The 27463-nt window shown below is 37.0% G+C and overlaps 3 protein-coding genes across 6 annotated transcripts; 2 read left to right on the forward strand and 1 right to left on the reverse strand.

Moving 5' to 3' along the window:
* Window positions 1-3511: 3511 nt before the first annotated feature.
* Window positions 3512-11293, reverse strand: LOC113348859 (ubiquitin carboxyl-terminal hydrolase 5-like). Of its 2 annotated transcripts, none has more exons than XM_026592749.1 (13): window positions 11053-11293; window positions 10084-10341; window positions 9340-9493; window positions 9158-9217; window positions 8974-9069; window positions 7917-8318; window positions 7524-7664; window positions 7273-7443; window positions 6617-6874; window positions 6378-6526; window positions 5272-5859; window positions 4598-4871; window positions 3512-4002 (listed from the first exon to the last, which is right to left on the reverse strand). In XM_026592749.1, exons 1-13 carry the CDS (start codon window positions 11235-11237, stop codon window positions 3814-3816), a joined length of 2925 nt encoding a protein of 974 aa, XP_026448534.1. In that variant the 5' UTR covers window positions 11238-11293; the 3' UTR covers window positions 3512-3813. The 2 variants fall into 2 exon arrangements, with proteins under 2 accessions (XP_026448534.1, XP_026448535.1); XM_026592750.1 differs by having other exon boundaries at window positions 3512-3996; window positions 11053-11292.
* A 193-nt stretch (window positions 11294-11486) lies between these two features.
* On the forward strand, window positions 11487-13767 carry LOC113348861 (50S ribosomal protein L6, chloroplastic-like). The gene is made up of 3 exons (XM_026592751.1): window positions 11487-11601; window positions 12647-12952; window positions 13266-13767. The coding sequence occupies exons 1-3, from the start codon at window positions 11567-11569 to the stop codon at window positions 13600-13602; spliced, it is 678 nt and encodes a 225-aa protein (XP_026448536.1). The 5' UTR covers window positions 11487-11566; the 3' UTR covers window positions 13603-13767.
* An 11234-nt stretch (window positions 13768-25001) lies between these two features.
* LOC113353823 (biogenesis of lysosome-related organelles complex 1 subunit 2-like) lies at window positions 25002-26804 on the forward strand. 3 transcript variants are annotated; one of them, XM_026597309.1, is made up of 4 exons: window positions 25002-25149; window positions 25411-25432; window positions 25758-25906; window positions 26320-26804. In XM_026597309.1, exons 3-4 carry the CDS (start codon window positions 25808-25810, stop codon window positions 26584-26586), a joined length of 366 nt encoding a protein of 121 aa, XP_026453094.1. In that variant the 5' UTR covers window positions 25002-25149; window positions 25411-25432; window positions 25758-25807; the 3' UTR covers window positions 26587-26804. The 3 variants fall into 3 exon arrangements, with proteins under 3 accessions (XP_026453094.1, XP_026453093.1, XP_026453092.1); XM_026597307.1 differs by having other exon boundaries at window positions 25024-25149; window positions 25366-25432; XM_026597308.1 differs by lacking the exon at window positions 25411-25432.
* The last annotated feature ends 659 nt before the right edge of the window (window positions 26805-27463 follow it).

The following is a 27463-nucleotide window of genomic DNA, read 5'->3' on the forward strand; positions in this document are numbered from 1 at the left end:
CTCAGATAGTCGCACTATAGACATCAATATCCGGAGTCAAAACTAATCACATGGATAGATCAAGATGATGGATATAGAGAAAAACATAGATGGTTTTGATGTTTACTAGGTGAACGGTGTTTCTCATATCTGTCTGAAGGCCTCCGCCAAAATGAACCTATCCTAATGGACTGAGATACTAGTCTGACTAATATCAACACACTGGAATATACAAGGGAACCAGTGATTGATAATCCTAACTCTAGGTCAACACACTGGCATATACAAGGGTACCAGTGGTCGACTTTATTGAATTTATTCCGGTTGGTCTGATGGTCTGGTCTTAGTTTTTTTTTTCTTTTTTTTTTCCTCTTTTTTTTTTTTATCTCAATCACTCTAATTCACCCTAGCATTGGTAACAACTTGAATTGTGAGCCCCACCTAATCACTTAGAGAAACATAGTTTAAAAACAAAACAAAATAAAAACAGAAGTGAAAAGGACTCAACGAGATATGGTGCAACTATCATGTTATTTCTAACACCTGAGCTCTGTGCTTTTATGAATAGACTCTATAGATGTTTCCATCTAATCAGATTGGTTCCTCAACTCCTACAACCAAAATGCTTCCATCCACTTAGATTGGGCTCGTCCTACTGTGATTAGGGAAATGACTACTGAAGAATTGGCTCGTAAGAGGAATATGGCATCGAAATACCCAGCAACAAGTCTTAAGTTCTTTGTAAGTATTTTAGAGTTTCTCTTACTGTTTTAAGATTAAATGATCGAATCATTCTATTAATTGTCTATTGTTTAATTGAAAATAGAAAGAGCATTTGAAGAGCCTTGTGAGGGCGCGAGAGAAAGAGGAGAGCCTTTGTCGATTGAAGACAAAAGTAAGCACATTGACTTTTCTAGCAATGTTGACAATGAGGATGCCTATGAATTGTTCAAGCAAGCTGATGCTGAAGTAAAGAGGGAAGAAAAATCCAGGAAGGAAGCACAATCCAAGATGAATGCTGACAAAAAGAGGAGTCGTTCCCGTGGTGGTGAATGTAGTAGTGGTGGTGCTCCTAAACGGGGCCGTGGTCGTGGTCGTGACCGTGATGGTAAATGAATGCATTCCTAATTTATTTATTTATGTTGTGGTAGAAAAATGTTAAGGTTAATGGTTGGACAAATGTTTTTTTAAGGTTTAAGGGACATGTTTTCGTATTTTGGACAAAAAATGTTGGATTTCTAGTTGTTGAATGAATGGTTTATTTAGCTATGTAAAGTTTCAATAGTTCAGCCGGCATGCTTTTGTTAAGTTACATTGCCGACTTAACCAGTGCCGGCAAGGTTATGAACTGTCATACTGTCGTCCCTGACAGCAGAAATGGTGTAGTTACCAGGGTCGGCAAGGTAAGCAAATTACCACCTTGCCGGTTGTTTGACAGCCGACAAGGTATTAGATTATCAACCTTACCGATTATCTGTTGCAAAAAAATACCTTCTCCCGATGCCTTAAAATAATAAGGTTCGTAGGGTTATAAAATTACGACCTTGCCGACTATAATCAAGTCGGCACGCTAATGACCAAATACCATTCTGACGGTTAAACAGAAGAAAATGAACTCCTGATGCCTAAAATCATAATAAGGTCCGTAGGGTAAGAAAATTAAGACCCTGCCGGCAAAACTTAGTCGGCATATTGGGAACAAAACCGTGTCGGCGAATTCAAAATTCAAATTTTTTGCAAGTACAATTGCATTGATTGACTTGTACTTAGGCACTATAATGGCCAAATTTGGGCACTATCCAATAAATATACTAGTTCTATTTACAAAACAACACACACCTATTTGCATATACTCTCCAAAGCTCATATCATCATACACTCTATCTAACTCTCCCAATATCTCTACGTACAACAATGGCATCATTTGACTCAAATGAAGATTTGGCAATCACCAAAGCGTGGTACGCGAAAACTCGAGTTAGACATCAGTCCTCCGTAAGGGTGGATGTCGTAACCTTTTGGGCTAGGGTACACAATAAATTCAGGCAAGGTTTGGAAATCCTAATGGAAGAAGTGTTCAACAAGTTCATGATAGGCACCTAGTCATCGAAAATGCGATACTCTTTTTTAGCTCTCCAACCCCGGATTTTCAACGCTACCAACTTCAACTTGTCTATTGAACAATTTGTAAGTATTGTTTGTGGTTTATTTTACGTGATCCATGTTGTTTGCTCTTCCTAATAAACACCACTAACAAAGTAAGTTTGTGTTTTTCTTTTGTAGCATGAAGTCGTCAAAGCGCGCTATTTGATGGAAAAGGGGAAGCATTCGCATTCGACGCAAGCTATCAATTCATGGTATCCAATACCCCGGAGTATGCCACGGACTTCATGGAGGCGGGAGATGACTGGGATTCCTCCAACGAAGATTGATGGTTTTAGTGTAGGTTTTGTGGGTAGATCTCTATGTAAACCCTCACGAGACTATAACTCGTCCACTAGGGTCGCCTAGGGGTTCAAAGGCTTGATGCACATGCTAAGTGCATTCGTTTTTCTGTCGACAAGGAGTTATATTTTATGTTTCAATCAATGTAGTAACCAAAATTGCATGAATAAAGTGGATTACATCTTCCCATATTCTGTTTTCTGCAAAGGTCGGCGCCGACTTTTCAACAGCCAGCAATGTTAGAAATTATTTGCATGCCGACTATAAGTCAGCCGACAATGTTATAAATTATTTGCATGCCGACTATAAGATAGCCGGCATTGTAGGAAATATTTACATGTGGGCCATAAGATTGCTGGCCCAATATAATCGGCATATTCTTCATTCAAAGACCCTTCCGGCGGCCGGCGTATTCTTCATCCGCGGACCTTGCCGGTTATATTTAGTCGGCACCTTATTCAAACGGCGACGATGCCGGTGGAATTTAGTCGGTACCTTATTCAAACGTAGACCTTGCCGACCTTTCACATTTTCAAAACCAAATTTTTGATCGAAATCAAACTCATAAGACAGATAAAAGGTTTAATCTCATTTAGAAAATATGTAGTTAAGGGGTGGGCTATTTTACTTCTAATGTCTTGGGTTTTGTCTCATTAGGTATACCCCAATTAATTTGGATATAACCCCAATCAAGCCAGGGTTTGGATATGTATGTTTGGCTGAAATAATAATATTTTCACAAAAATTAAAAACTCTCAAAAACCCAAAATAATGACATGTATTTGGACGAGAGTCTCCGAAAAGAGCCTCCGAAAATAAATACTCAAAATTCATGCTAATCCATATTTTACTTTATCCATTCACCATTGGAGGCTTATTTTTTTTAAGAGAAAAAAAAAACACTATCGGAGAGAATTTTTTATCTTTTTGGTTAAGAGCATCTAAAATCCTATTAACAATTTTTTTAGAAACCCATATTCTATTGTACACATAGTAAAAGGATGAGGAAAAAGAAACACATGGCATACAAAAAAACCTAATATATATATAGAATAATAGAAGAGAAATAGCATGGTTAGTCAGTGACTGATGTAATCATTTTCAAGAAAAAATAAATAAAATGTTATCTGATGCTCAATAAATATTTGAATGCTACAAGTCCTGTACTGCAGAATTCATTTACTTGCACGCTTCGCACTTTCCAAAAGAAGGAAAATAATAATAAATCTCACGGCGTATCAAAATACAATAGAGATGAAATTCTTCTGCTAGGACAAACCTCTGTTTCTTATGGATTCCGCATGGGCAACCTCTTATCTGGGATAATTTATATACAGCAACAATGGTTTCACCCTCTTATATTTCCCTACAACTGCCTAGAATACTAATCTACTTCTGAGTCAAAATATTGTTGTGTCCTACATAAGAATGCTCTCCGTTGCTTACAGTGACATCTTCACCCTTCACTCTGTGGTAGAAAAGCACGTAAGCAGCAGCTGACTTCACATCTTCCTCATTAATCGGGGAAATATGGCTGTCATCGAAGCTATACCACCGATTTTCATCCAGAAGCTGCATCTAGATAAGAATTGCATCAATCACATGCATTCAAATTAATAAGAACTCAAATCTAAAACCTATACAACTAATGGCACATGGGCATCTGATCCAGTGCGGGATCATCTCATACAAGATGGAGACTGAAGTACCCCTTGTGTAAAACATGAAATAACAAAAGAAAAAATAGCAGCACTCCAGATAAAGCGTACTGGATACTCTGCCACTTTAGGCAGTAAACAAGATAACTTCTCATATCCAATAAGAAGTACAGCAATATGGACCATAAAGCTGCTGGGTTTTGGTCCACGTCAGTTAGCTTAAAGGGGGATGAGCTATTAGCCAGAAGTTGCAAAAAAATTATCCTAGATTAAGCACCAACTTTTGGATGGTCCAAATTTTTTTTGCAGTAACTGAAATTAATCCTTCATTTATTACAACAGCTATCCTATAAGGCTCTTTCCTACAACCACTCTAGAAGATAGTGACCAAACCAGTTGGTCCAGAAGCCCTAAGCTCATCCAACCAGAGCACCTAAGTTGCCACTGCAAAATATGCCTGATGATCAAATAAAGAATTCAAATGTGGTCAAAGATGTTTTAGGGTGTGCACTCACCTTGATATGTGCTGTGTAGTGCCCACTTCCCATTCCGCCATAGTGATTGCTCAATGCATATAGCTCATAGAGTTGACGCTTAGAACTACTCTTATGGGCAACATAGTTTGTTAAGTCAAAGTCATGAATTGGAAAGTTGACAAACGTTTCCAACTTATGCTTCATTGACCTGCTATAAGAGAACCTCTTCAAGTGAATGACAAGCACTTCAGGAAGTCTCCATAGATCGAGCTTTTTACTCGCTTGACGCCTCTCTTTACATTGTGGGCAATACCTTCACAGAGAAAAGAATATCAGGATCTGATTGTACAGAACTATAAATAGACTTAAAAGATGCACCATACTGCCAGTAGACACACTTTAGCCAAGACCATCCAAAGGTCTGGACCAACTGAACATCAAATGTATAGAAACCCTAGCACCCTAAGGGATTCGAATACTTAAGTAATCTGCTTGAAGCTTCCCATCTAAAGCAGTGATGTTCACCCATGTTACAAGGGTGTGTATGAGATCTTTCCCATGGAGCCAAAACAGGCACTGTTGAGGTACCATATTGATTCACTGAATAGGGTTTCCAAGGGTATTTGACCCCTAACATTTGGTTACTACAAGTCTTCCAGGGTCAGCAACATATGTCAACGGCAAAGTATACTCAAATAGGTGAATGAGCTTACCACATGTCTTCAGGCACAAGTGGCTCTTCCCGCAAGAAAGCTTCTAAGCAGGTATATAAGGAAAGTGGTTCAGTACGAGCTTTCTTAGTAGCTGGTACATACTTAAACACTTCAGGTGAATTTGCAAGATACTGTGTCTCATACTTCTCCAAAAGCTTATCTGACCAATCAAGAAACACACAAATTGATGCAGACGATGAAGATAGACTGATAGTTTTCTCCTTCTCCTTGGAGAGATCAATCATTTCATTCTTTTCCGTCACCAATTGCAGAGGCAGTTCCAATGTGCCCGCTATTTTAGGGTCACTTGGATCTTCATCCATGGAGTCTGATGCAGCAGATTTTGTACCTGTTCCACTTGCAGTTGCATCTTCAGAAGGGTCTGATGCTGCCCCTGACTCTGAGACACTTGTATTATTAGCAAGACGAGAAGGAGTAAGAGTCCCAACTCTTTCTAGTGGAGAGAGCATTTTGCAAATTATTTCTTGTATATCAGCTCCCGTGACACGACGGTCACGTGAGATTGGTGAGACAAGTGGTATGCCAAAAGGCTTCGAGATCATTGCGCTTTTGGCACTGCTGGACTCCCTGAAACATATATCAAACAAATTTAGAATGTTTAAACAGTTGACCATGATTTTGGATTTTAGAAGTTTCAATTGGACAAACTATGGGTGAGGAACTACTGTTCTCTTATAATAACTAAAACTCTAAAAGCCTAAAAACTAAAACCGACTAATCTGTTACTCACTCCCAATATACAGAGGAAAAACTAAACACTAAATATGAAAAAGGCAGTTGAAGCAATTCCAGGGAAGATTGCTATAAGATCAATTAGGAGTACATTCTGGTCGATGTCAACTTTTACAAGTCAAATAGCTCAAACTTTTCATCAATGCAATGCTTCTGGTGACAAAACAAGAGAGTTATGTGGATCAAGATCAAAATTCGAAACCATGGGAATGTCAGTCAGATACTTCAATTGAGGATGGCACTACTAAGACCTTTAAGGTTGAGAAGCAATAATTTTGGTTCTAGATCTCTAGATTAAAACATGCCATTTACTACGGAGATTAAGAGCATTTCCTAATGTTGAATATACATACCGCTCTTCACGTCGATGTATCAGTTGAAGATACAAAGTGTCCTTAACTAATTTCTGTATCTTGTACGCAGCAAGATGGTCATCGTCTTTAATGGTGGATAACAATATTAAAGGATCTTCAAGAAACCGATGAACCTGGTGGCCACGTATCTGAAGAAGAAGCATGCACAAGAAGTGAAACGGATGAATCACGTATTCATTACCTATTAAAACAGTTAATGCTTCTTAACTCTTACTGACCTCTGCAAGCAGAAGCTTCTCGCCATTTTTTATGGAACAAGCGTTGCTGATAGCTTGGATCAAATCCCTGCACCGACCCTGCTTTGGAACAGTCACAGTGCATGGTTCTGGATGTGCAGTACCATCGCTATTGAAAACCATAACTGTCATCGACCGATGGTTGGTAGGTTGCAGCGGCAACGAGAGGTACATAAATGGATCAAAGGTCACAGAAACTTTGGCACATATGGGGCAAATCAAAGTTGATTTGTATTGGCCCTGTCAAATTTGGATTACTCAGATAAAAAATTAACAGCAGTTGGAAGCCACTACAAAATTTGTCTATGCTATTAACAGTCCTTACCACTACAAGAACACACACAGAGGAAATATAGGGAAATGTTATGTAGGATCAGGATAGAACTTAGATGGAAAAGGTAATGGCTCTTTTGTGCTTGTCAATAAAGAAAATCCTCTCATGTGCTATGTGAGAGAAGCACAAGAATATTCTGTTGGTGTTGAATGCTGAAAGGCTTTTATATTATATATACCACACAAATACAATATTTGCCTAAAACTGAAGACTAATTTTGTAGTATACAATAATAGTATCACCTCCAAGGAATTCAGATTAAAGAGAAACAACAGCTTTTGTAAAGCAATTGAGATTTATTTACCTGGCAAACATCAACTATTATGGAGTCATTACGAGCAATGTGATTTGCCCAGTACTCATCAGCAACTTCTTCATCCAGTCGACCATCTGCATCTTTAGACTTTATGTAAGGTTTATGCTTTACACGATTTAGATCTTCATGAAGCCCATCTAACAAAAACGCCAAAAGCTCCTGAAGAAATAGATTGATAAAATATATGCTGTTGTGTACAGGTCAAAAAAAAAAGTTTCAGCATAAGAAAATTACTAAACCTGTGAATCATGCTGATTATATCCACTGAATTGGGGTGCAAATCGAGCAAGTTTGGATTTAAATGGACGAGGAGAAATAGGTGTGCGTCCTGGGGCCCACAGTTTCCGGAGCAGCTCACCAAATGCCAAAGCTAGTTCACCCTACAGAACTAACATGCTCACTCAATAAATGACACTAAAATTTCAAAACAGTGATAGGAAACCATAAATAAAACCTACGAGACTAAAGTAAGCTTTTTTAGGGCCGGTCTCACAAAGTAATCTAACTTGAGTTCACCAACAGATCGGCACTGCCACTGACAGATCTTTGATTTGTCTAAAAAGAAATTTTGTGGAGAAAAAAAAAAGGAGAAACTAAAGTCACTACGAGTAAATCACATATCAGGTACTTACAACCATCCCCAGAGGATTATTTTTGTTTATATCTGGATGATAATCATCTCGAAAATATCTAGCAAACTCAGGTGTATGCACAAGGCACTGTATTGCGCTGTTCATAAAGCAAGTGTTTCCAAGATTAAGTAATCCAGTCAAGCCTCCAGCTGCTCCTCTTGTAACAACACCACAAATTCCATTAGAATTATCCACTTCTCCAACTTGGGAAGCCCCGTAGTGATTCTGAGAAAACTCTGTACTGCAACCACGGAAAACACCTCTGCTTGCTGACAGACCCCCAGCAATGGACATGCTTGATTTGCTAGGTTCAATAAGGGCAGACGTTGATCCATTTTCTTGCAGAGAACTCAGGCAACCACCAAATGTATCACTCTCATTTCCGAGAAGCTCCACTAATATCTGCTCATACAGGAAAGCGAATCAGATGTGACCATGATACATATGTAAGAGAGAGAGAGAGAGAGAGAGAGAGAGAGAGAGAGAGAGAGAGAGAGAGAGAGAGAGAGAGAGAGAGAGAGAGAGAGGCCAGTGGAACCAAAATCTTGCTTTAAACATATATACATCTGTATTATGGGTCACTCCCTACATCAATGATATCTGGAGATATGCTAGACTACTGACATCTATGCTAAGCATGGTATACAAGCAACAGAAATAAAGCTCAAGGCAATGTGAAAAAGGTATGTACATCATCACAATTATAAGTTTTATGGGTTGCTGCTGATTCTCCAGATGCAATAATTGCTCATATTTTTCAATATGTATTGGATTTGACAAGTTCAAGATACACCAACCTAAGCAAAAGTTGGAAAGAGAGAGAGAGGCTACATGAGAAGACATAAGACATATATTAGGTCATAAGTCATAAATTAGCTATTGATCTAAACTTTAGGCATCGAGTTTCTCTACTATCTACTAACTAGAACTACTAACAAAAGGCAAATCAAAATTACAGCGTGCAAAAAATCCCATGGTCCCAATGCAGGGCAAGTTGAATCATATAATGTCACTGAAACTATATACAATAAGAAACATCCAGAGAGTAAGGACATACATCCTGGCCCATCTGTATGTTGGCATCATCTAAAGTTTTATCCATGTTATTCATAAGATCGTGTTTCCGATGGCCGTAGTAATCCCAAATTGAAATCTGCAGCCTCAAAGAAAATGAATATTAGCATTTTATTGAACTGTGATATGAAGAAGATATAGGAAACTATGAATCCCTGAGGACTTACTTGCTCCATATCAAGATTGAAAGCATCACAAGCCCTTCGGTGGAGTTCCCGAATTGTTTCCTGACCAAAATGTAAAACTTCATCCTTAAATTCTAATTTTTTTAGAATTAAAAATATCGGTAAGGATAATATAGTTACTTTATTAGATACAAAGTGCAGCCTGTTGGATGTTTTAACGATACCTTTTTGCTTATCCTAATGATAGAGCGTTCTCTTTTTGGCATATAAATAAGCTGGAGACGCAGAAGATAGACCTCTACAGTCAACTGGCCAAGCTCGGTCTGAGACAAACCTGAATTTATCACTTTACGTGGCAATACTGGCCCTCCACCATACCTGATGCAAGAGATTCACATCTGTCAATGAATCAAATAAAACTATTGGGGGGGGGGGGTGGGGGGGGGGGGGGGGGGGGGGGGGGGGGGGGGGCTGGCAGTCTGCTCTTTAACTTTAGCAGTTAAAATCCTCTAAAACGTTTGCGAAGGTTAGGATACCAGAACATTTTAATTGAACAAGTTTATAACTCCACGAGTAACAGTATTACAATAAGATAGCGCAAACAAACCAAAACCAAACATTTGTCATCTCGAACTACTAAAAGTTAAACCATATTTACAAACCTTCAAATTAATAATGTATATCAGAAAGGTAATAGAATGCCGATATCAAGATATATTTTTCAGAAAACCTCATACACTATCGGAGATCCCTACTATGGAACCCAACAAGGTAACTCGGAGAAAAATGTAAAACGAAGAGAAACGGCAGATGTTGCATTCATCTACCAACTACCATAGCAATCTCAAAAATAGGAAACCAACAAACATGATAAAAAGTGGAATCGATTTGATAACCATCAGAGAGGAGGGCAAGCCATGAGTTGCATTACAATTAGCATGTACTTTTCAAAATTTCACTCTACTTACCACATAAACAATTGTTTCCACACGTCTTCTGGAAGCAATACATAATCACGCCCCTCCACCAACGTATCAAGAAGCTCTATCCCAATACTGGAGTCCTCCGATGTTGCATCATTTATTAAATCGGAATTGTCAATGGCAGGGGGCCTTTTCTGAGCAGTTGAACAAGCCAATTCAGAAAACTCAGAACTATGTAAAGCACCGTCATTTGTGGTAGTTGCCATGCCTTGGTTCACATATTGAAGCCAGTGTTGCCACCATCTATCAGTAACAATCGAACAGAACAGTTCAATTAGTAATTTGTACCAAAAAAATAACAAAAATCAGCTCGAAAAATCTAGTAACGCAAGGCTAGACACCTTTACAAAAATGTACATGAAAAAACTGAACTAAAAAGAAATTAGCTACCCACAAAAGGGGCCTGGATTTAAAACCCCAATAACCTGTAGTGCTAGTTCCTGCATAACATAAATGGGACCAACAGTTGATCCATGTTGTAATGTGATCCAATCTAGTGAACCTCGAGCTGACGGGATTCATAAAAGAAAATCTTGAAGGAGAGAAGTGACAACAGTAAAGCCAAAGAAGAAAGACCTAGAAATCTCATGGGCATTGCAATTAAGTTTGACACGTAATTTATAAGCGAAAAGAAGATGTTTTTCCCTACTCTACAACTACTTCAACCTTTAAATCCTAGTCCACCTACTTCTCCATTTCCTTCACATATCATCTTTAATACATTCTACTAGGGCATTTCAAATGCTGTATTTGCATTAAAACATGAATGTAAATAAAGGTTATCCTTTTAGTGAAAAACATAAGAAAATCTATGCATGCATCAAGATCTTGTGTCTAAAACTGAATCACAGTAGTTTTAATTTCTCAAAATCCTTCTGACCACTATAATATCTTGAATGAAAAATTATAAAACTTCAAAGAAAAAAAAATTGAAAAAAGAAAATAAAGAAAAACCTTTGAGTGATGAGATAAAAAGTATCTCCTTCTTTGCACTGAGATTCAGCAGCGAAAACACTATCTCTAATAACTAATCTTTCCTCTTCTGGTGAAAGTTTTAACATTGAGATCGAGTTCTCCATCATCTTCTCTTCTCCTGTTCCTCCTCCACTTTCCCCTTTCTGCAACTCCTCTGTTGCCATGTTCTTCCAGAGTCTAGACCTAGAAAAAATGGAACAAAGGAGAAGAAACAAAAACAAGAGCTAATTTGTTCTGTTTTGCGCCGGTAGTTCAAATCACTTAATCTGCGCACCCTTCATAGCATTTTAATAATAACCGTCCATATAAGCCTAACATCAGAGGTGAATAAATGTACGGTTGAGATAGAGATTAGTGTAAAGATGGTGTATAAAAGTTTAGGGTATTATTGTAATTAAAATTGGACTCGACGTGGATAATGTAAACGGAAGATAAAAGGGATGCCATTAAACAACACAAGTAGAGGCACTCTGGTAGATAAAGAAGGGAAACCATGGCTTCATCCCTCACTGGTTCTTTCCAGACATGGTAAGTCATTTTTCAACCCTTTATTCTACTACATTTTCAATTTTAATTCTAGGGTTTTGTCCTTCATCTTGTTTTACTTCTGTTGTTAGAGAACTTGAAATTTCTTGAGCTTATGGAATGTGCATTCATTATAATGTTCCATACATTCATCATACTGCTGGAGTATAACTTACTTAGTTTTGTTGAAGTATTTTATTCTGGGTGAGAGGTGCTATAAAGTTGGCAATCGAAGAATGAGGTTCTGCTTATGTCTTGTTTAGATAGTTTTTTTTTATGTTTGTTGAATTTGGGTGTAAACATGAGACTTTGAAGAGACTTATATTAAATAAATGTTCTTGGTAATCTGAAAATGTTTAATCGATTTCTCTCAAGTTTGTTGGTTGTTAATCTAATGCTTTCATCCCAATTGCCCGGGAGGTGTTCTGTATTGAGTCTAAGTGAAAATGTACTTCAGAGGCCCGGTGAAGTAACTATCCTATCCTATCTGGTTGTCCTGGATGTAGATACGTTATGTTTTATCCCTTTAGTTGGTCGGGGTTATTGAAACAATTCTCTCTTTTTTATCTTTCAGAATATCTTGAGCTTATGGCTTAATGCCATGTGCATTCATCATAATGTGAAATAAATTCATTAAATTGCTGGATCTTTAACTTATTTTGTTGTGCTGAAGCTATGAAATTGACAAGTGAATAAAGCTTTTGAACTGATTTTATGTCTTGTTTAGATGGTTTTAATTGTTTATTTTATGTGTTGAATCTGGGTGTAAACATAAGACTTTCAAGAGAATGCTTATCATAAATGAAACTTCTGGGTAATTTGAAATGTTCAATCAATTTCTCTCTTGAGCTTTAGAGTTTGTTGATTGTAATTATTGCTTTTATCCCAATTGCCTGGGATGTTTTCTATATTGAGTCTGGGTGAAAATGTACTTCAGAGGTCCAGTGAAGTATCTATCCTATCCTATCTGGTTGTCTTAGATGTAGATACGTTATGTTTTATCACATTAGCTGGTCGGGGTTATTGAAAGAATTCTCTCCTCTTTCAGCAATTTTAGATCAGTATTTCTTGGCGAGACGAGCGGAATGCATGTGTGCAGCACTCCCACGACTCGATTAGGCTTTCTAAGAAAAGCGATTGAGTGTAAGGAATCGAGAATAGGGAAAAATCCAATTGAAGTACCATCAAATGTGACAATCTTGCTGGAAGGACAGGACTTGAAAGTTAAGGGTCCTCTTGGGGAGCTGTCAAGGACTTACCCACGTGAGGTCAAAGTTGAGAGACAGGACAGTGTGTTAAAGGTGACTAAGGCAATGGACACCAGAAGAGCTAACCAGATGCATGGTCTATTCAGGTAAACTGATTTTTCCTAGGTTTTATTTAATCTGCATCGCAGAATAGTTTCTTATTGTGAATATGTTGTTGTTGTATTTGATAATTAATGGTTGCCTCTTGTTTCAGTTCTGAAACGTTTTCTGCTTGAAAGTTTCTAAATTTATTTACTTCTAGAACTCTACATGATAAAGCAGATCCCCAAAAGGAACTTGAACTTCACATAAATGAGTCCCTGGTACTTATGTGTAGGACTCTAAATAAACATAGTAGGAATCATCCTTGAGAAAAGAAACTTGAATATCTGCTTAGCTCTGTTTCGTGATTTGGTGCAGGACCCTTACTGACAACATGGTCGTTGGTGTCTCTAAGGGGTTTGACAAGAAACTTCAACTTGTAGGAGTTGGGTATCGAGCTCTGTTGGAAGGTAACGAATTGGTATTAAATCTTGGGTTTTCACACCCAGTTAAAATGCCAATTCCGGATGGAATTCAAGTAAAAGTCGAAGAAAACACCAGAATAACCGTTAGTGGTTATGACAAGTGTGCAATTGGTCAGTTTGCTGCTTCAATTAGGAAGTGGAGGCCCCCAGAACCATACAAAGGTAAGGGAGTTAAATATGCTGACGAGATTGTTAGAAGAAAGGAAGGAAAAGCTGGGAAGAAGAAGTAGAGAGCTCTGGTATTTTAAAGTTTTTTTCTGCAATTTTTATGTTGTAATCCAACTGCTCATCTAAATGTTGTTGTAGGATACTTTTGCGTTAACTGACTATCCTTTTCTATGGTGTTCGATGAAATATACTGAGTTGTGCGCAACTTCTGTTATCTATTCATGTTATACTTGCATGTGTATAGATTACAGTAACCAAAACACCTCTTCTTGAGGCTGTACTCTTATTTAGTTCCTCTACCATTTCTTCCTTAGATCATCTGTGAGGCCTACCATGGCATTGGGTGGAATTGTTATGGCATATAGGGATGTCAGACAGTAGGTTTCTCCACCATCCTGCCTCTTCACTTGTTGCCATCAATTCATAATCCATCATAAACTCAGCTAGAATCTCATACTTTCTATCAAAATCTTGGTAATATTCATTTCTTGCTGGGATTGGAAGTGCAGAAGACCAATTTAGCTGGTATCCAGCCTTGCAGTTCACCTTGTCTAACTAACTTCAAGTTGTCTGCTACAGATGTTCAGTTATTGCCAAATCCCACTGAATATAGGTCTCTTGTTGGCTCTTTACAATACTTTACCTGGACAAGACCAGAAATCAGTTTGCAGTAAATCATATATGTCAATATATACAAGCTCCAACCAGCTCTCATTTCAGTGCAGCTAAAAGGGCTCTTGGATATGTCAAAGGCACAATTGGTAATGGTCTATTCATTTATTTTTTTGATGCAGTAATGGTCTATTGTTTACCAAGGGTGTTACTGGTCTTAAAGGTTTCACGGATGTAGATTGGGCTGGCAGGGTTTTGTGTATTTATTTTTTTTGGTGAAATCCCATCTCTTGGTCATCCAGACAACAACCTGGAGTTTCTGGATCATCTAAAGAAGCTGAATACAAGTCTCTTGCTTCCATTGCAGCTGAGGTTTTGAGGATTTGTCAAGTTTTAAAGGATCTCTACATATATCTTCCTGCTCCTCCTACAGTTGCTTGTGACAAAAAGGGGTCCATTGCCTTTCACTTTGTGAGGGAGTTAGTTCAGTCCAAAGGCCTACTGTTGGTCTATATTTTCACTTTGCATCAAGCAGCAGCTGATTTGTTTACCAAGGGTTTATTTTCTCCATGATTTGAAGTACTAAAAGGAAACTCCCAACTCCTAACAGAATTTAACCATTCCCTATCTGACATAACCAAAGACGATAACTAGATGGTGAAAAAAACAATGTATGGGGTGCTACAAATGAAACTTCGACGGTTTCCATTTGGACTGTTTCTGTATATAGCTTGTCGATCACATCATATTCAGTAAAAATTTAGGCCAATCAACAAATTCTCAGGTTTCCTAAATGTTTTTCTTATTAAATCAGTGGGTTTCTTGCTTAGTGTTGGATTATTACGATTATGATTGTACTTCTATATATCCGATATTATATTACTGTGTGAACTAATAATTTTTAATCGTGTGGTCGTGGTGATGAGAGGATTTCTCGGGTTCGATTCCAACTTATAGAAACGGTTTGAGATTAAATTCCATTTTCGGACGACTATCGAAGGGAGGAGTCCTTTAGGGATGAGAATTTGTATGGTTGTCAGTCACAAGTTTTGTGCAAAGAAACTCAACAAAATACTCAATTTCTGAAATTACAGAAAAAGCTTGAAACGATTGATAAAATTGATAATGGATATCAATCAAAGACAATCAAATCAACAAATTACATGTTTAAAGTATATCAAAATCTCCATTAAATCGATTGGAATCGATCCATTTCTTCTTACATTAAAAAAAAAAAAAAAAAAGGTTCTCTGCTGATTTTAAAATTATGATTGAACTGAAGCTTTTGTGCTTAGACCCGTTGATTTATAGCATAACGACTGATCAAACTTGATCAATTGCAATAGCAGATTGTTATTTTTTTGAACTGTTATAGTAACAGAGAAGGTGAAGAAGATGAGGGGTATCCCGGTCGACTGAAGCTTTGCCCTTTCATGCTCTTTTCTTCACTACATCACTTCCATGGTAAATGTTTAAAGCAGAAATTTTGAATCATCTTCTCTAATTTTTCCTCAAGCCAAGAATAAAATCAGAAACCCATTTTTTCAAATAAAAACTTAGAGAGTGGAAAATAGTATCATTATCAAGAGGTGAGGGATGGTGGTGGTGATTGTTGAAACACAGCAGGCGGCGGAGAGATGAAAAGTTCTTTTTTCTAATTTATGTTAAAATTTAAAAAAAAAAAAATCTGTCTTCAAATGACAAAAATAATCCTCCCCTTAGCAAAAAGTTTACACGTGGTTTTTATGCCTAGCGCTTTGATTTTGTGACTCAAGTAAGTGGATTAGATGGTTAGGATGTGAACCTTACTGTTCCACAGGTAGAGTTAAACTTTTGTTAAAATTCCTTGGCTTACAGCATCTCCAACAGTCGGTGCTAGGGGTGCCCATACCCGCCAACCCTACCCTACTCGTCAGTTTTTTAACCGTATCCTACCCTATTCACTATTTGGCGGGTAGGATGGCGGGTGAAGATTTTCTTAACCGCCAATAAACGGGTAGGGTGGTGGGTAAAGCTCGAAATTATCCTACCCTACTGGTCTTCGAGCAATTCCTACTAGGGGTGCACATACCCTACCCATATCCGCCAATCCTACCCTACCCGCCAGTTTTTTAACCGTATCCTATCCTATCCACTATTTGGCGGGTAGGGTGACGGGTAAAGATTTTCTTAACCGCCAATAAACCGGTAGGGTGGCGGGTATAGGCCATATCCTACCCACCCTACCCGTTGTGCATCCCTAGTCGGTGCTACTAATCTTATGTGGAATTTTTATTTAGATCCTTATTTGTGAGGTTATATACATGTAGCAAAAAGAGTAATGTTTTCTTATGAACCATTTCCAATAGTGTGGGGTGTTAGTTTTAGAATTTGGTTTTTGGATAAAGATAAAAATGATTTTTTTTTTCCTATTGTTTTAAAAAAAAATAGTTAATAATTATAATTAAAAAAATAGTCAAAAAGATGACATGGAGGTCATTCCCAACGTCTAAATAAGACTTTCTCTAAGATCTTCATATTTATTTTGACATCGTTACGACTTTATAGGACCTACTGTTGGAGATGAATTTAATCTAGATGGAGGTCTAAAATCCTATGTGTCAAAAAAAAAAATAAGACTCTCACCCTCTATTGAAGATGCTTTTAAGGAAGTAATACGTGTTTGCGAGGGTTCGTCAGCCTCTCACCGCGCGCGGTTATCTAGTATGTAATCTAGATTCAAATACCACAATCAGACATAAATGTGTGGTGTTAGGCCATATAGGTGGAGGAAGATTTTGATGGAAGATATTCTAGTTCGCTTCCTGAAGGGGTGCAATGGGTTCTACTGCATATACTCTCAAGATCCACTTCGCCGTCGGAGAGGCTTACTGCTATCATTTACCTTCTAATCGCTTTTTATCTAAATATTGGTTTTTGTGTTGTAAGATTGTCCGAGTACGTTGCATTTTGTTCTGCGACACATTTGGTTGAATTTGCATCCCATTTAACCAGCATTTTCAGGGGCGACCCCGAAAGAATTAGGGACGACTAATAAGATAAAATAGGGTAACCTAAATCAAAAATGAAGCCATCCCTTATCTCTGATTTTTCGAAATGGCAAATATACCCTTAATAATCGGTAGATAATATTACAATCGGCTGTTTAATTTGACCAGCATTTTTTTTTTGTGTTGCGGAAACCATAATCGGAGGTGAATTATATAATCGATTGGTAATTTTTCAATAATCGGTAGTTAAGTTTTATATGTTTAGTTTTAGGAAAACCTTTGGAAAACCTTTTTTCTTAAATTCAACAACAAGCATGGATATATATGAAGAAGAAGGCGAGGAAGTTAACGTTGAGGTTCACTACCGTTTAGAGAGGACGATTTGGGGTATATGTTGAATGATCCAAATTTTTGTGGAGAGGAGACCCTAAACGATGATTTAATGGAAGAAAACGAAGAATCACACGAAATCGAAGTTAATAATGGATCCCGTGTCGTCATAATTTGGGTAGGTATGTTGAAGTGATTGACATCAATGATATTCATCCATTTTGGAAGCGATTAACTTTCACTCCAAGCACACCGGTAGTTGATGGTCCGTCGTTTTTGGAGTCGGAATTGTGTGCACGAATAGCCGAGCGTTACTCAACATCAAATGGCGCCACGAAGCAAATATTGATGCACCATTTGGAGGAAGCCCTTCACCTTTGTTTAAGGGAGGTTGATGAACCTATTAAGTAAAAGGGGTGGGTAGGCCGAGCACCGAAATGTCAAGGAGCATCGAAAGAAAAGAGTTGAAGGAGCATTTGTCTCATAAAAAAGACCTTTCTAGGCATGAGCATACGAAAGAAAAATTTCAAGATGAGCCGGAACCTAAGAAAAGAGGTCGTCCAAGAAAGGATCAAAGTGGACCAACCGCATGACAAGTGAGACCAAAGGTCTCTACGGAGCCTTCTAAAGTAAGTCAAGCCGAGGTGGTCGAAGAAGTTGTGCTAGTGGAGACCCAAACTAGCTTAGAAGTTGTTGAGCAAACGGGCGCATCGCAACGAACCCAACCAATGGAAATTGTGATTATAAAACAGAAGAAAGGTACTCTTCGTTGCCCAAGGGATCTTCATGGAAGACCAAATCAAACCACGTGTACAATATACGAAGAGTATTTGGAACAACTCCATCCACTAATTAATCCATTTTCTTTGTCCACCGACGAGGTTGATGGGGATGGCAACTGTGGATTTCATGTCGCTATGGAACAAAAGGGTCACCTTAGACAAGCGGTTATCGAAGATGTCACCCAATGAAAATATTTAGAAATAAGATGGTGGTACAACTAATGAAAGACAAGGATTTCTATATGGAGATGATGAGGCGAGGAGATAAATACCACAAAGAACAAGAGTTCAAAGAATTAGTTGCGCGTTTAAAGTGCCGAAAGGGGTTGAAGACAATCAGATTCAAATATTGGATGACAATGCCTAAATGTGGATATCTCCTAGCGGACGTTTTGAATTGCGTTGTACATTTTTTTGTTCCTCCTAAGTATGACTTAGTATGACGTTTGCACCTACAAGGACGATTTGCGAGGAGCCGGTTAAAGATAGAAGACTTTTTATAGCATTTGTGAATGAGATGCATTTTATCGGTTTAAGGGTAAAGAAAGATTGCCTATTACCTCCGTTGAGTAAGTGGACGGATTATCCCAAAGAATCATTGTAAGGATTCGGTGAAACAATATGAGACCAACGTATTTGATTGGGATCGTGTCATGAACAACTCTCCGGAAGGCCTACTCGAATTGATCCCCTCGGATGATGACAATGTTTAATCGTTACGTTTGGAAGATGTATTTTGAACCGCCCTTTTTGTACATGTTTTTTTGAAAATCATGTGAAGATATGATAAAATTGGTAGTTATATCATATGATATATCATCCAATTGTATAAGATTTTGTAAAGAAATTCAAACAATCTTATAATCGGTTATTAATTTTGCAACTTTAGCTTTAGATTAATAAATCTTCTGGCATTGCAAAATATTCCCAGAATCGGTAGATAAAATAATACAATAACTATCGATTGTTACCAAACTCTGACAAAAAAATTGGAAAATATTCCCAGAATCGGTAGACAAAATAATACAATAACTTCCGATTATAACAATCATTTTTTATACTGTGACCACGGACTTCAGGAATTCATAACTTCCATCATATATGAATTTTTCACCCTTTTCAACTAAGTAGTGTCTTTTTGCGAGTGTCTCCTACATAAACCAACAAATACAAAAGAATGCGAAGCTCGTCTTCGGAAGGAATATTATGCACCCGGTCTTATGTAAAAGAAGTATGCAAATACTTACAAATTGTTGGATCGACAAGCTTAAATGGCTAGTGTTAAAGATCCGCTTTTGTATCGTTATGTAATCATTTTCTCCTTTTTGGATAAATTGGTATCAATTGTGAACTTATTGGAGTGATATTTGCTTTGTATTTCCATACTCTCCCCAAAAATATTTCGGGTGCGATCCTCCCGTCTATGACATCTTCACATCTTGTTTCGTGATACCATGTTTTGACAATGGCCAAATCTTCAGCTGCGTCAAACGTTGACATTCTTCTAAGTTGAGACATAGAATGAGTTGACGATGGAAAATCTATTTTTAGAATACATGACGCCATATATGTGTAGTTTAGTGCATAAATAAGAAGAGCTTACCCTCCTTGGATAGATGAGAGTCACAACGTCTTTTTTTTTCTTTTTTTGAAAATATGGTCGTTGATGTACACTGTTACAATAGTGTACTAAAATTACGTACAATATGGTTACAATTATTGCTCGTAATCGGTAGCAAAATATTGAAAACTGTTTTTGATTACACATCATCGGAAGTTATGTATTGTTATATATTACCGATTATGTGCAATTTTGACAACAGAGTTCTCAGTTTCAATCAACACCTATAGTTGGAAGCTTATCAATATGTATTATTCACCGATTGTGTGTGGTTTTTGAGGCATGGCTAGTTAGGAAATAGCCGTTGGAGAATGATCGTAGTTAGTTAATAACATAAACTTCTGATTGTTGCAAATAATTTGAATATGATAACAGTCTCACCTACAATGAGGGAGGCTAAACAGATGGATATATCATAATATTAACTATTAATTGTACTTCTACAATTATATTACAATGACTTGTCACTAGTGCCTTGGACGTCTTGGACGAGCACTAAACGGATTAAATCTGTCAATCGCCTTAAGGATTCTGAAATGAGCATCGTAACGGAAGTTTGATCTTTTCCATCTCCGCCATTCCCCGGGAGATCGTGCTATAACTTCATCATTGGTTTCACCCTTCAATCGATATTGATTCACAAGATAAGTTAAATAGACGAATTCTTCGACGTGTCCGTTTATTGAACCAACTCGGCAGAAAAGATCTCCTACGTGACGGTTATTTGGGTTACTGGTGTCGGCGCAGAATTTTTCGTGAATTCTCCCCAAATAACTCATACTCATTACACCTCGTTGCCTACGTTCTTCTCTTCGTCTTGGATAGAATTGAACATAGCGCCTACATAAAGATAAAACTTTTTCTATCGTGAACTCCGTAAGATTAATGAATGGTTGGGTCATTATCTTGAAGATGATTTTTTTGATGTTGGAGAGAGTTAAAATGTATTTGTGTTGCATATAGGGGAAGAGGATACCCTCCTTATATAGATTAGAGTTCCAACGACTCTACTTTTTGAAAAACTAGCCGTTGAGACGAGGTGTAACATGAGTGTACGCAACATAAGACTGGTCAGCACATAAAATAACATATAATCGGAAGCATACAAAGTTACTAGATGTTCCGGTTATCACAATCGGAAGTTTATGGAGTCCACCATTAACTTCCGATTATTAGTTGCCCAAAATTTTGATTTTGCTAGAATCCTTCATTTATTGAATTTTGAAATTCCTATAATCAGAAGATAACCTAACTTGTCTATCTTCCGATTACAAGTTGCCCCAGATTCAATCTTTGCCAAAATCCATAGATTTTGATGGCACAGAGACTACCATAATCCTTATGTAGTCGAATTTTGGAGCTCATATAATCGGAAGCATACAAAGTTACTCAATGTTCCGATTATCACCATCGTTCCGATTATTAGTTGCCCCAAATTTTGATTTTGCTAGAATCCTTCATTTATTAAATTTTGAAATTCCCATAATCGGGAAGATAATCTAACTTGTCTATCTTCCGATTACAAGTTGCCACAGATTCAATTTTTCAAAACAGATGAAATTCGAGTTTTCTACTTTAACAATCGGTAGTTATGTTATGTTGTTAATCTACTGATTATTGCAATATCTCATTCTTAAACAAACTAATAATCGGTTACTAATATCACTATAATAACTACCGATTATACAAGGACATTGAGGTATTCTCCGAATATTTAAGACATCCCATAACCTTGTCTATGGGTTGGGAATAAAAAAATCGCCCCCAATATTCTTTTGGGATCACCCCTAAAAATGCTAGGCCATTTAAGCTTAAACCATGTAATTATTTACCTGGATAAATTGGGGCCCATGCCACTTAATTGGGGCCTATAACTACATGACAAAATAGGATCATTGGGAGAAAATTCATAGAAACCCCTTATTCAATATTTATATTAATGCCCAATATATTCTTATTAAATTATTGCTGATTCGGATTATTAAATAATGTTTAATCAAGTTAATCATGAAATTAACTTTCATTAATCGATAATCAAAACTTGTAAAAAATTTAGTTTTTACTCGATCCAGAATCGGTTTATGTTAGTGCATTTGTAAACTGATTATGGGTTGAGTTTTATGCTTAGGAAGATGTAAACCCATAATCGGAGTTTGATCAATACCCACATAACCCGATTCCAAAACTCGGGGCTTTTGTAATGCACATGTAAACCGATTATGGCTTACTTTCAGAAACAAAATATTCATTACATAGTTTAGGAAATTAGCCCACTACATATATATAGGATTCAGTACGGGAATTCTAGAATTTGACACATCAAATGCTCATCAATGAACCTCCGAGCATGTCGGTACAACGTCGTATATTCTTTGTGGTGAATGAACTTTCTTTCCCCATTACGAATTCTCCATAGCCCGTTGAAACGTTCCAGCTGAAATTCACTGAATTCTTATATGTTAGTATGTAAACTAGTGTAGTTGACATGGGTATAAAAATGATAGCATTACTCACTTTTTCCCTAAGAGGAGCTCGTGGATGATAGTGGTACACCATATTTCTAACTATTACGTACTCTCGCATTGCGCCTTTTATGTAGTTGAATCGAAAAGCCAAGTATCTCCATTTTCGGTTATTGGGATTCGCGGTACGCCCGTAAAAGAACTCTTTAACTCTCTTCCAAAACATTGAATAGATTTCATTCGGACGTTCACGGAACGTATTAGCAAAGGATTTAACGAGACACAAATCTTCAAAGGGTTCCCATTCCATTTTCTAGGCTAAGTGTCTGATGTGGGAGTGGCTCAAAGAGGTTGTCCTTATATAGATGAAGTCTCAACGGCTATTTTTTTTTTGAATTCAATCCAAACAATCGGGCTTTTGTAATGCACATGTAAACCGATTCTCAAAGTTACAAAACTTTTCTTCACCAAAATCAGAATACATATTTATACATTAAACCGATTTTAAAAGTTACATAACTTTTCTTCTTAGCAATCGGATTACATATAAGTAGATGTAACCCGATTACGAAACTTAACATTTGGGAAACAGTCAGAATCAGGTTAAATACTTTTATATGTAAACCGATTCTGACAGAAATAATGCCAGGATCCTCCATTTTTTCCACACACATTAAGTCATTCATAAACTAGAAACCAGATTAAGTAATTCATAGAATAAGAGTGTAACCAAACATAATTCGACAATAATTTTAAGACAAGACATAAGTTTTGACTCCATAATTATCCATACTTAAAGTCATAAACATGAATATAACTATTCATTCATGAACATCCCACCACGACCACGTCCACCACGTCCTTGTGTTACCAGGTTAGGCGCTGCTCGATGCACTTTCAGACATCTTTTTTGGGGGGGCTCTCTTTCTCTTCTTCTTTGGCTCCTCCTCCTCCTCCTACTCATCATCCTCCTCCTCCTCCCCAAACTTTTCACCAACTTCTATATCTTCGAGACCGTTCAATTCATCAATCAGCTTTTCATTAGCCTTCACATTTTTCCCTTCCCGGATTTCTAGCTTTGCTTGGGTTATCAAGTGTTCGACTCGTCTTCTCTGTTCAATTTCAAATCACAAACATTCAATATATAATGCTAAAACCGTTAACAAAATCGTAATTGAGTAACAATACGCACCAAGTATTCGAGAGTCGTATCTTTGTCCTCTATCATGGGCCTCTCATCTACTCGTATCACTCGAGTATGCGAAACATTGAGGTACCACGACATGTAACCCGGAATTGCCTCATCATCTGTTCGAGATGGACTAACCAAAGGATATTTGTGAAACGCTCTGTTATCCCAATAATCGCATGATGGGAAAGGCCGGTGAACAATGACAAAGGCGGGAAGCATTCAAATTTTTACCGTCTTTTCGACGAAGTCCCAAAAGCTTAGGAGTAACATGGTCATATTTCTTCTTATATTTCTTTTCTCCTTCATTTTTTTTCCTGTAGAATACGGATTTAAGCGACAAAAAAAAATGGAATAGAATGCATTTTTAAAGCCAGGGTATATAATCGGTTTACTCGATATACATATGAAATCCGATTCCAAACATATAAAAATAACAATCGGATTTTTGCAAGTGCTAATGTAAACCGATTCACGAAATCAGTTTACTCGATATACATATAAAGTCTGTTTCTGAACGAAACAATTGGTTTTTGTTGAGACATATGTAATCTGATTCCAACAAAATAAGATTCAGGAAGATTGGCTACAACAATCGGGCTATTTATACACTAACGTTCCCCGATTCCTTTCACATGCAGAACAATCAGACTATAAGTTTATGAACATAATCTGTTTCTAATAAGGATCGGGTTACTTCGTGATTAACGTAATCCGATTCTGTGAACACTAAATTTTTTTGATTTCAAAATTCTCGATTTCTAACCTATTGCATGTTACTAAAACCTAGTTTAGAGGATTGGGTTGATAGAAAAGTACCTGATTAGATCCATTTCCTCCTCTTATGCGATACGATCGGCTTCGATTTGTTGTTGCACTTCCTTCGTTTTATTTCGAATTGCTTGAACAAGTCCGGGATTGTCGGCACTAGAATGATTCATGTTAGTAGCATACTTAGTTCTTGTTGGTTTTGACATTTTATGGAAGAAAGAAAACGATTAATCATTTTTGAATCGTTCGATCATCGACGAATTTTGGTTTCAAAAAAATGGAAAAAGAGGGAGTGGAGGAGATGAATCGGTTTTCACGTTAGAAATAAAAACTGATTTTTGTTAGTTAGGTTTATTAAGGATTGATGGGGATAATTTAGTAATATTAATATTTTTTTGAGGATAATTTTGGTAGTTACATAAATATTAGACACCCCCTATCATTGTGAATTGGGTAGATGAAATAATCTATAGGCTCCATTTAAGTGGCATATGCCCCAGTTTAGTCATGATTATTTAATGGATATGTATTAAGCATTGAGCAGGTTAATGTACTTTACCAAAAAAAAAAAAAAAGCTTAACGTAGTAATGTTCGCAGTGTCATAATTTCAGTGGGTTGTTCACAGAGAAAATGGAGTATATTCTTGGGTCAATTTATGGTCTAACGGTCAACACAAGTCAAATCAAAGGTGCCTTGAAAATTGTTCACAGAGAAAATGGACAAGAAAACTCTTCGATTTTAGAAAAAATCTCCCAGTCAATAGAATTAGAAACAGAGTAAAAGACTTCGATTTGATTTTGACATTATTTTGGGATTCTCTGTATAGCGATCTGCTGCTGAAAAATCTAAAGGTTTGTTTCGTTTTATGGTTCAGTTCTTTCGATTGTTTAGGGTTTTGCATCAATGAAACCTAATTGCGATTGAAAAATCTATTGTTAAATATTGATTATTGAGAAAGTTTTGACTGCATCTTTAATTTTAAGAAGGTACTTGAACTTATCAAATTCTCTGAAACTTCATTGATTCAGTCACTTTGTCTGTTTGTCATTTATCACTCTTTTGGTTAGAGGGAAAACCCAACATTCCGAAGGTTTCTAATGTCATAGCTGCAGGGCTGTAGATCAAACCAATTATGTGAGTTCTTTTTTTTTTTCTTTCTCTACCAATTGTTTTATCTTTTCGGGTTCTGATTAGATATGGCGAAAGATGCTGTATTTTTCAAGTAAATTGTAGTCTTAAGATATCACCTTTACTATTTCAAATGTCACTCTGAGTTGTGCATATTTTGAAGGTCTTACAGAATTTTTAACTTATTAGCTTTACGATTATTCAACTCCTTGTAGTTGTGTGATTAATTTGACACATCTGGTTAAGATTTACTGTTGGTTTCTTTGCGTCCTTTTGGTTGTTAGCTGTATCTGTGTGATTTGTTGAAAGATGATTAAGTGTTTTTTTATAGATGAGACCATCATCCAAGTATCAAAGTTGAATCAATATACATATGTTAGAATGGGGGAAAAGGCTGCAAATGAGGAGGTGGATAAACTTTCTGAATCACTGAACGATCTCTTCACCAATGTCTCTACTATGATCAAAGGCGAACTCCAGGTCTCAACTCTTTCCACTTAATTTTTTCTTACGTTTGTGTGTTAGACTGTTAGTCAAATTGCACATCTGAATCCAGGTCTCTCACTACCTCGTCTATAATTTGATCGTCTTGGGGTGGTATTTGTCTTGTATAGGGTTCTTCTAAAAGAGTGGTTTCTTCTTATTCTGCGTTTCCCTTTTAGTATGTAATCTTGGATTTTCTGATCAATCAATATACTAATAACGGAGATAGAATTGTCTTCTTGAAATTGGTTAGTTCAGATTCACTTTCCATGCAATGAGAGTGAATTACTGTCTCTGCCTAGTTTTCTTTCACATTTCCTTGAAAAGAGTTTCAGATTGCACTAGAAATGGCTTAAATACCGATATACCATTTGAAGGGTTTAAATTTTGATTTTATCTGATGTTGTCAGGGCACAAATAACTTGCTGGAACTTTTGGAGAAGATGAATACCAGAGTAGCAGAGGAATACAAGGGTCTGGGTGATGTAGCTTCTGGATTACGGGTTTTTGTGGAGCAGTTGAAGGAAAAAAATGGAAACTTTGATGAATACATTCAGCAAATTGAAGCGATGGAGCAGCAATTGACAGAATTTGAAGCTGTAGTTTCTGTGCTTGACAAGCATGTATCTTTGCTGGAATCAAAAGTGCATTCTGCTTATCAGCAATCTCCGACGTAAATACTGTGGTGAACTAATGGTTTCTTTTAGCAAATGATTTAATTGATTATGATTGCTTCCTTGCATAAAATAGAAAATGTGTTTCTATCAGTGTTTTGAGAAAATTTGAGCTACTTAGGAAGAGGCCATTCTGGAGCCTCTTAACAGTTGAGGTAAGGAATTTGAGAATTCCCGTAACAGAAACTAGTATATGGCATAAATTAATCTTGTTTGGCAAAGTCCTAATCTTGTTAAACTACACATTGATGGCTTATCTAATAGTGATAGTGCTGGAAGTCTGGGACTGGTAGGTTAAGCCGTTGAGTGCCTACCAGGAAATGAATTCGAAGTGCATATAAACACACTTCTATGGTTATGGTTGATGCTGGGGATTGTCCTATTTCCTAATAATGTGAATAATACTAGAACCACCCTATTATATGGGTTCAGTATTTAGAAGTCCCACAAGATGGATCCTCCACTATCAACTCCATACTTTCACTTTTTGATATTTCTAGGTCCAATATTTTTATTTTCAGGGCTTGATAATAAAGTGACATTTTCGTAATACCAAGATTGCCTTTTAGTATATATAGGTAATAAAACTAGGTCTAAATTTCATTTTCGGTTTCATTTTCATTTTCTTTTTCACTCTCTCTCTCTCATTTTCTTTTGCTCTCTCTCTGATGAAGAAACAAGCCGAGAACGATTTCTAAGCGAATTTTTCAGTGAAAATTGATTTCAAAACCTAGATCTAAGCTTTACAAACAAAGATCCTGATTATCTGAACATAAATTCGTCATCAACATCACTTGTTCTTTGAAGATTCGATGAAAATCAATAGACAATGACTGATAATCATCATCAACAACAACTGAATCTGAAGATTCTCCTGGAA

Source organism: Papaver somniferum, chromosome 2, assembly GCF_003573695.1.
Source record: "Papaver somniferum cultivar HN1 chromosome 2, ASM357369v1, whole genome shotgun sequence".
NCBI lineage: Eukaryota > Viridiplantae > Streptophyta > Magnoliopsida > Ranunculales > Papaveraceae > Papaver > Papaver somniferum.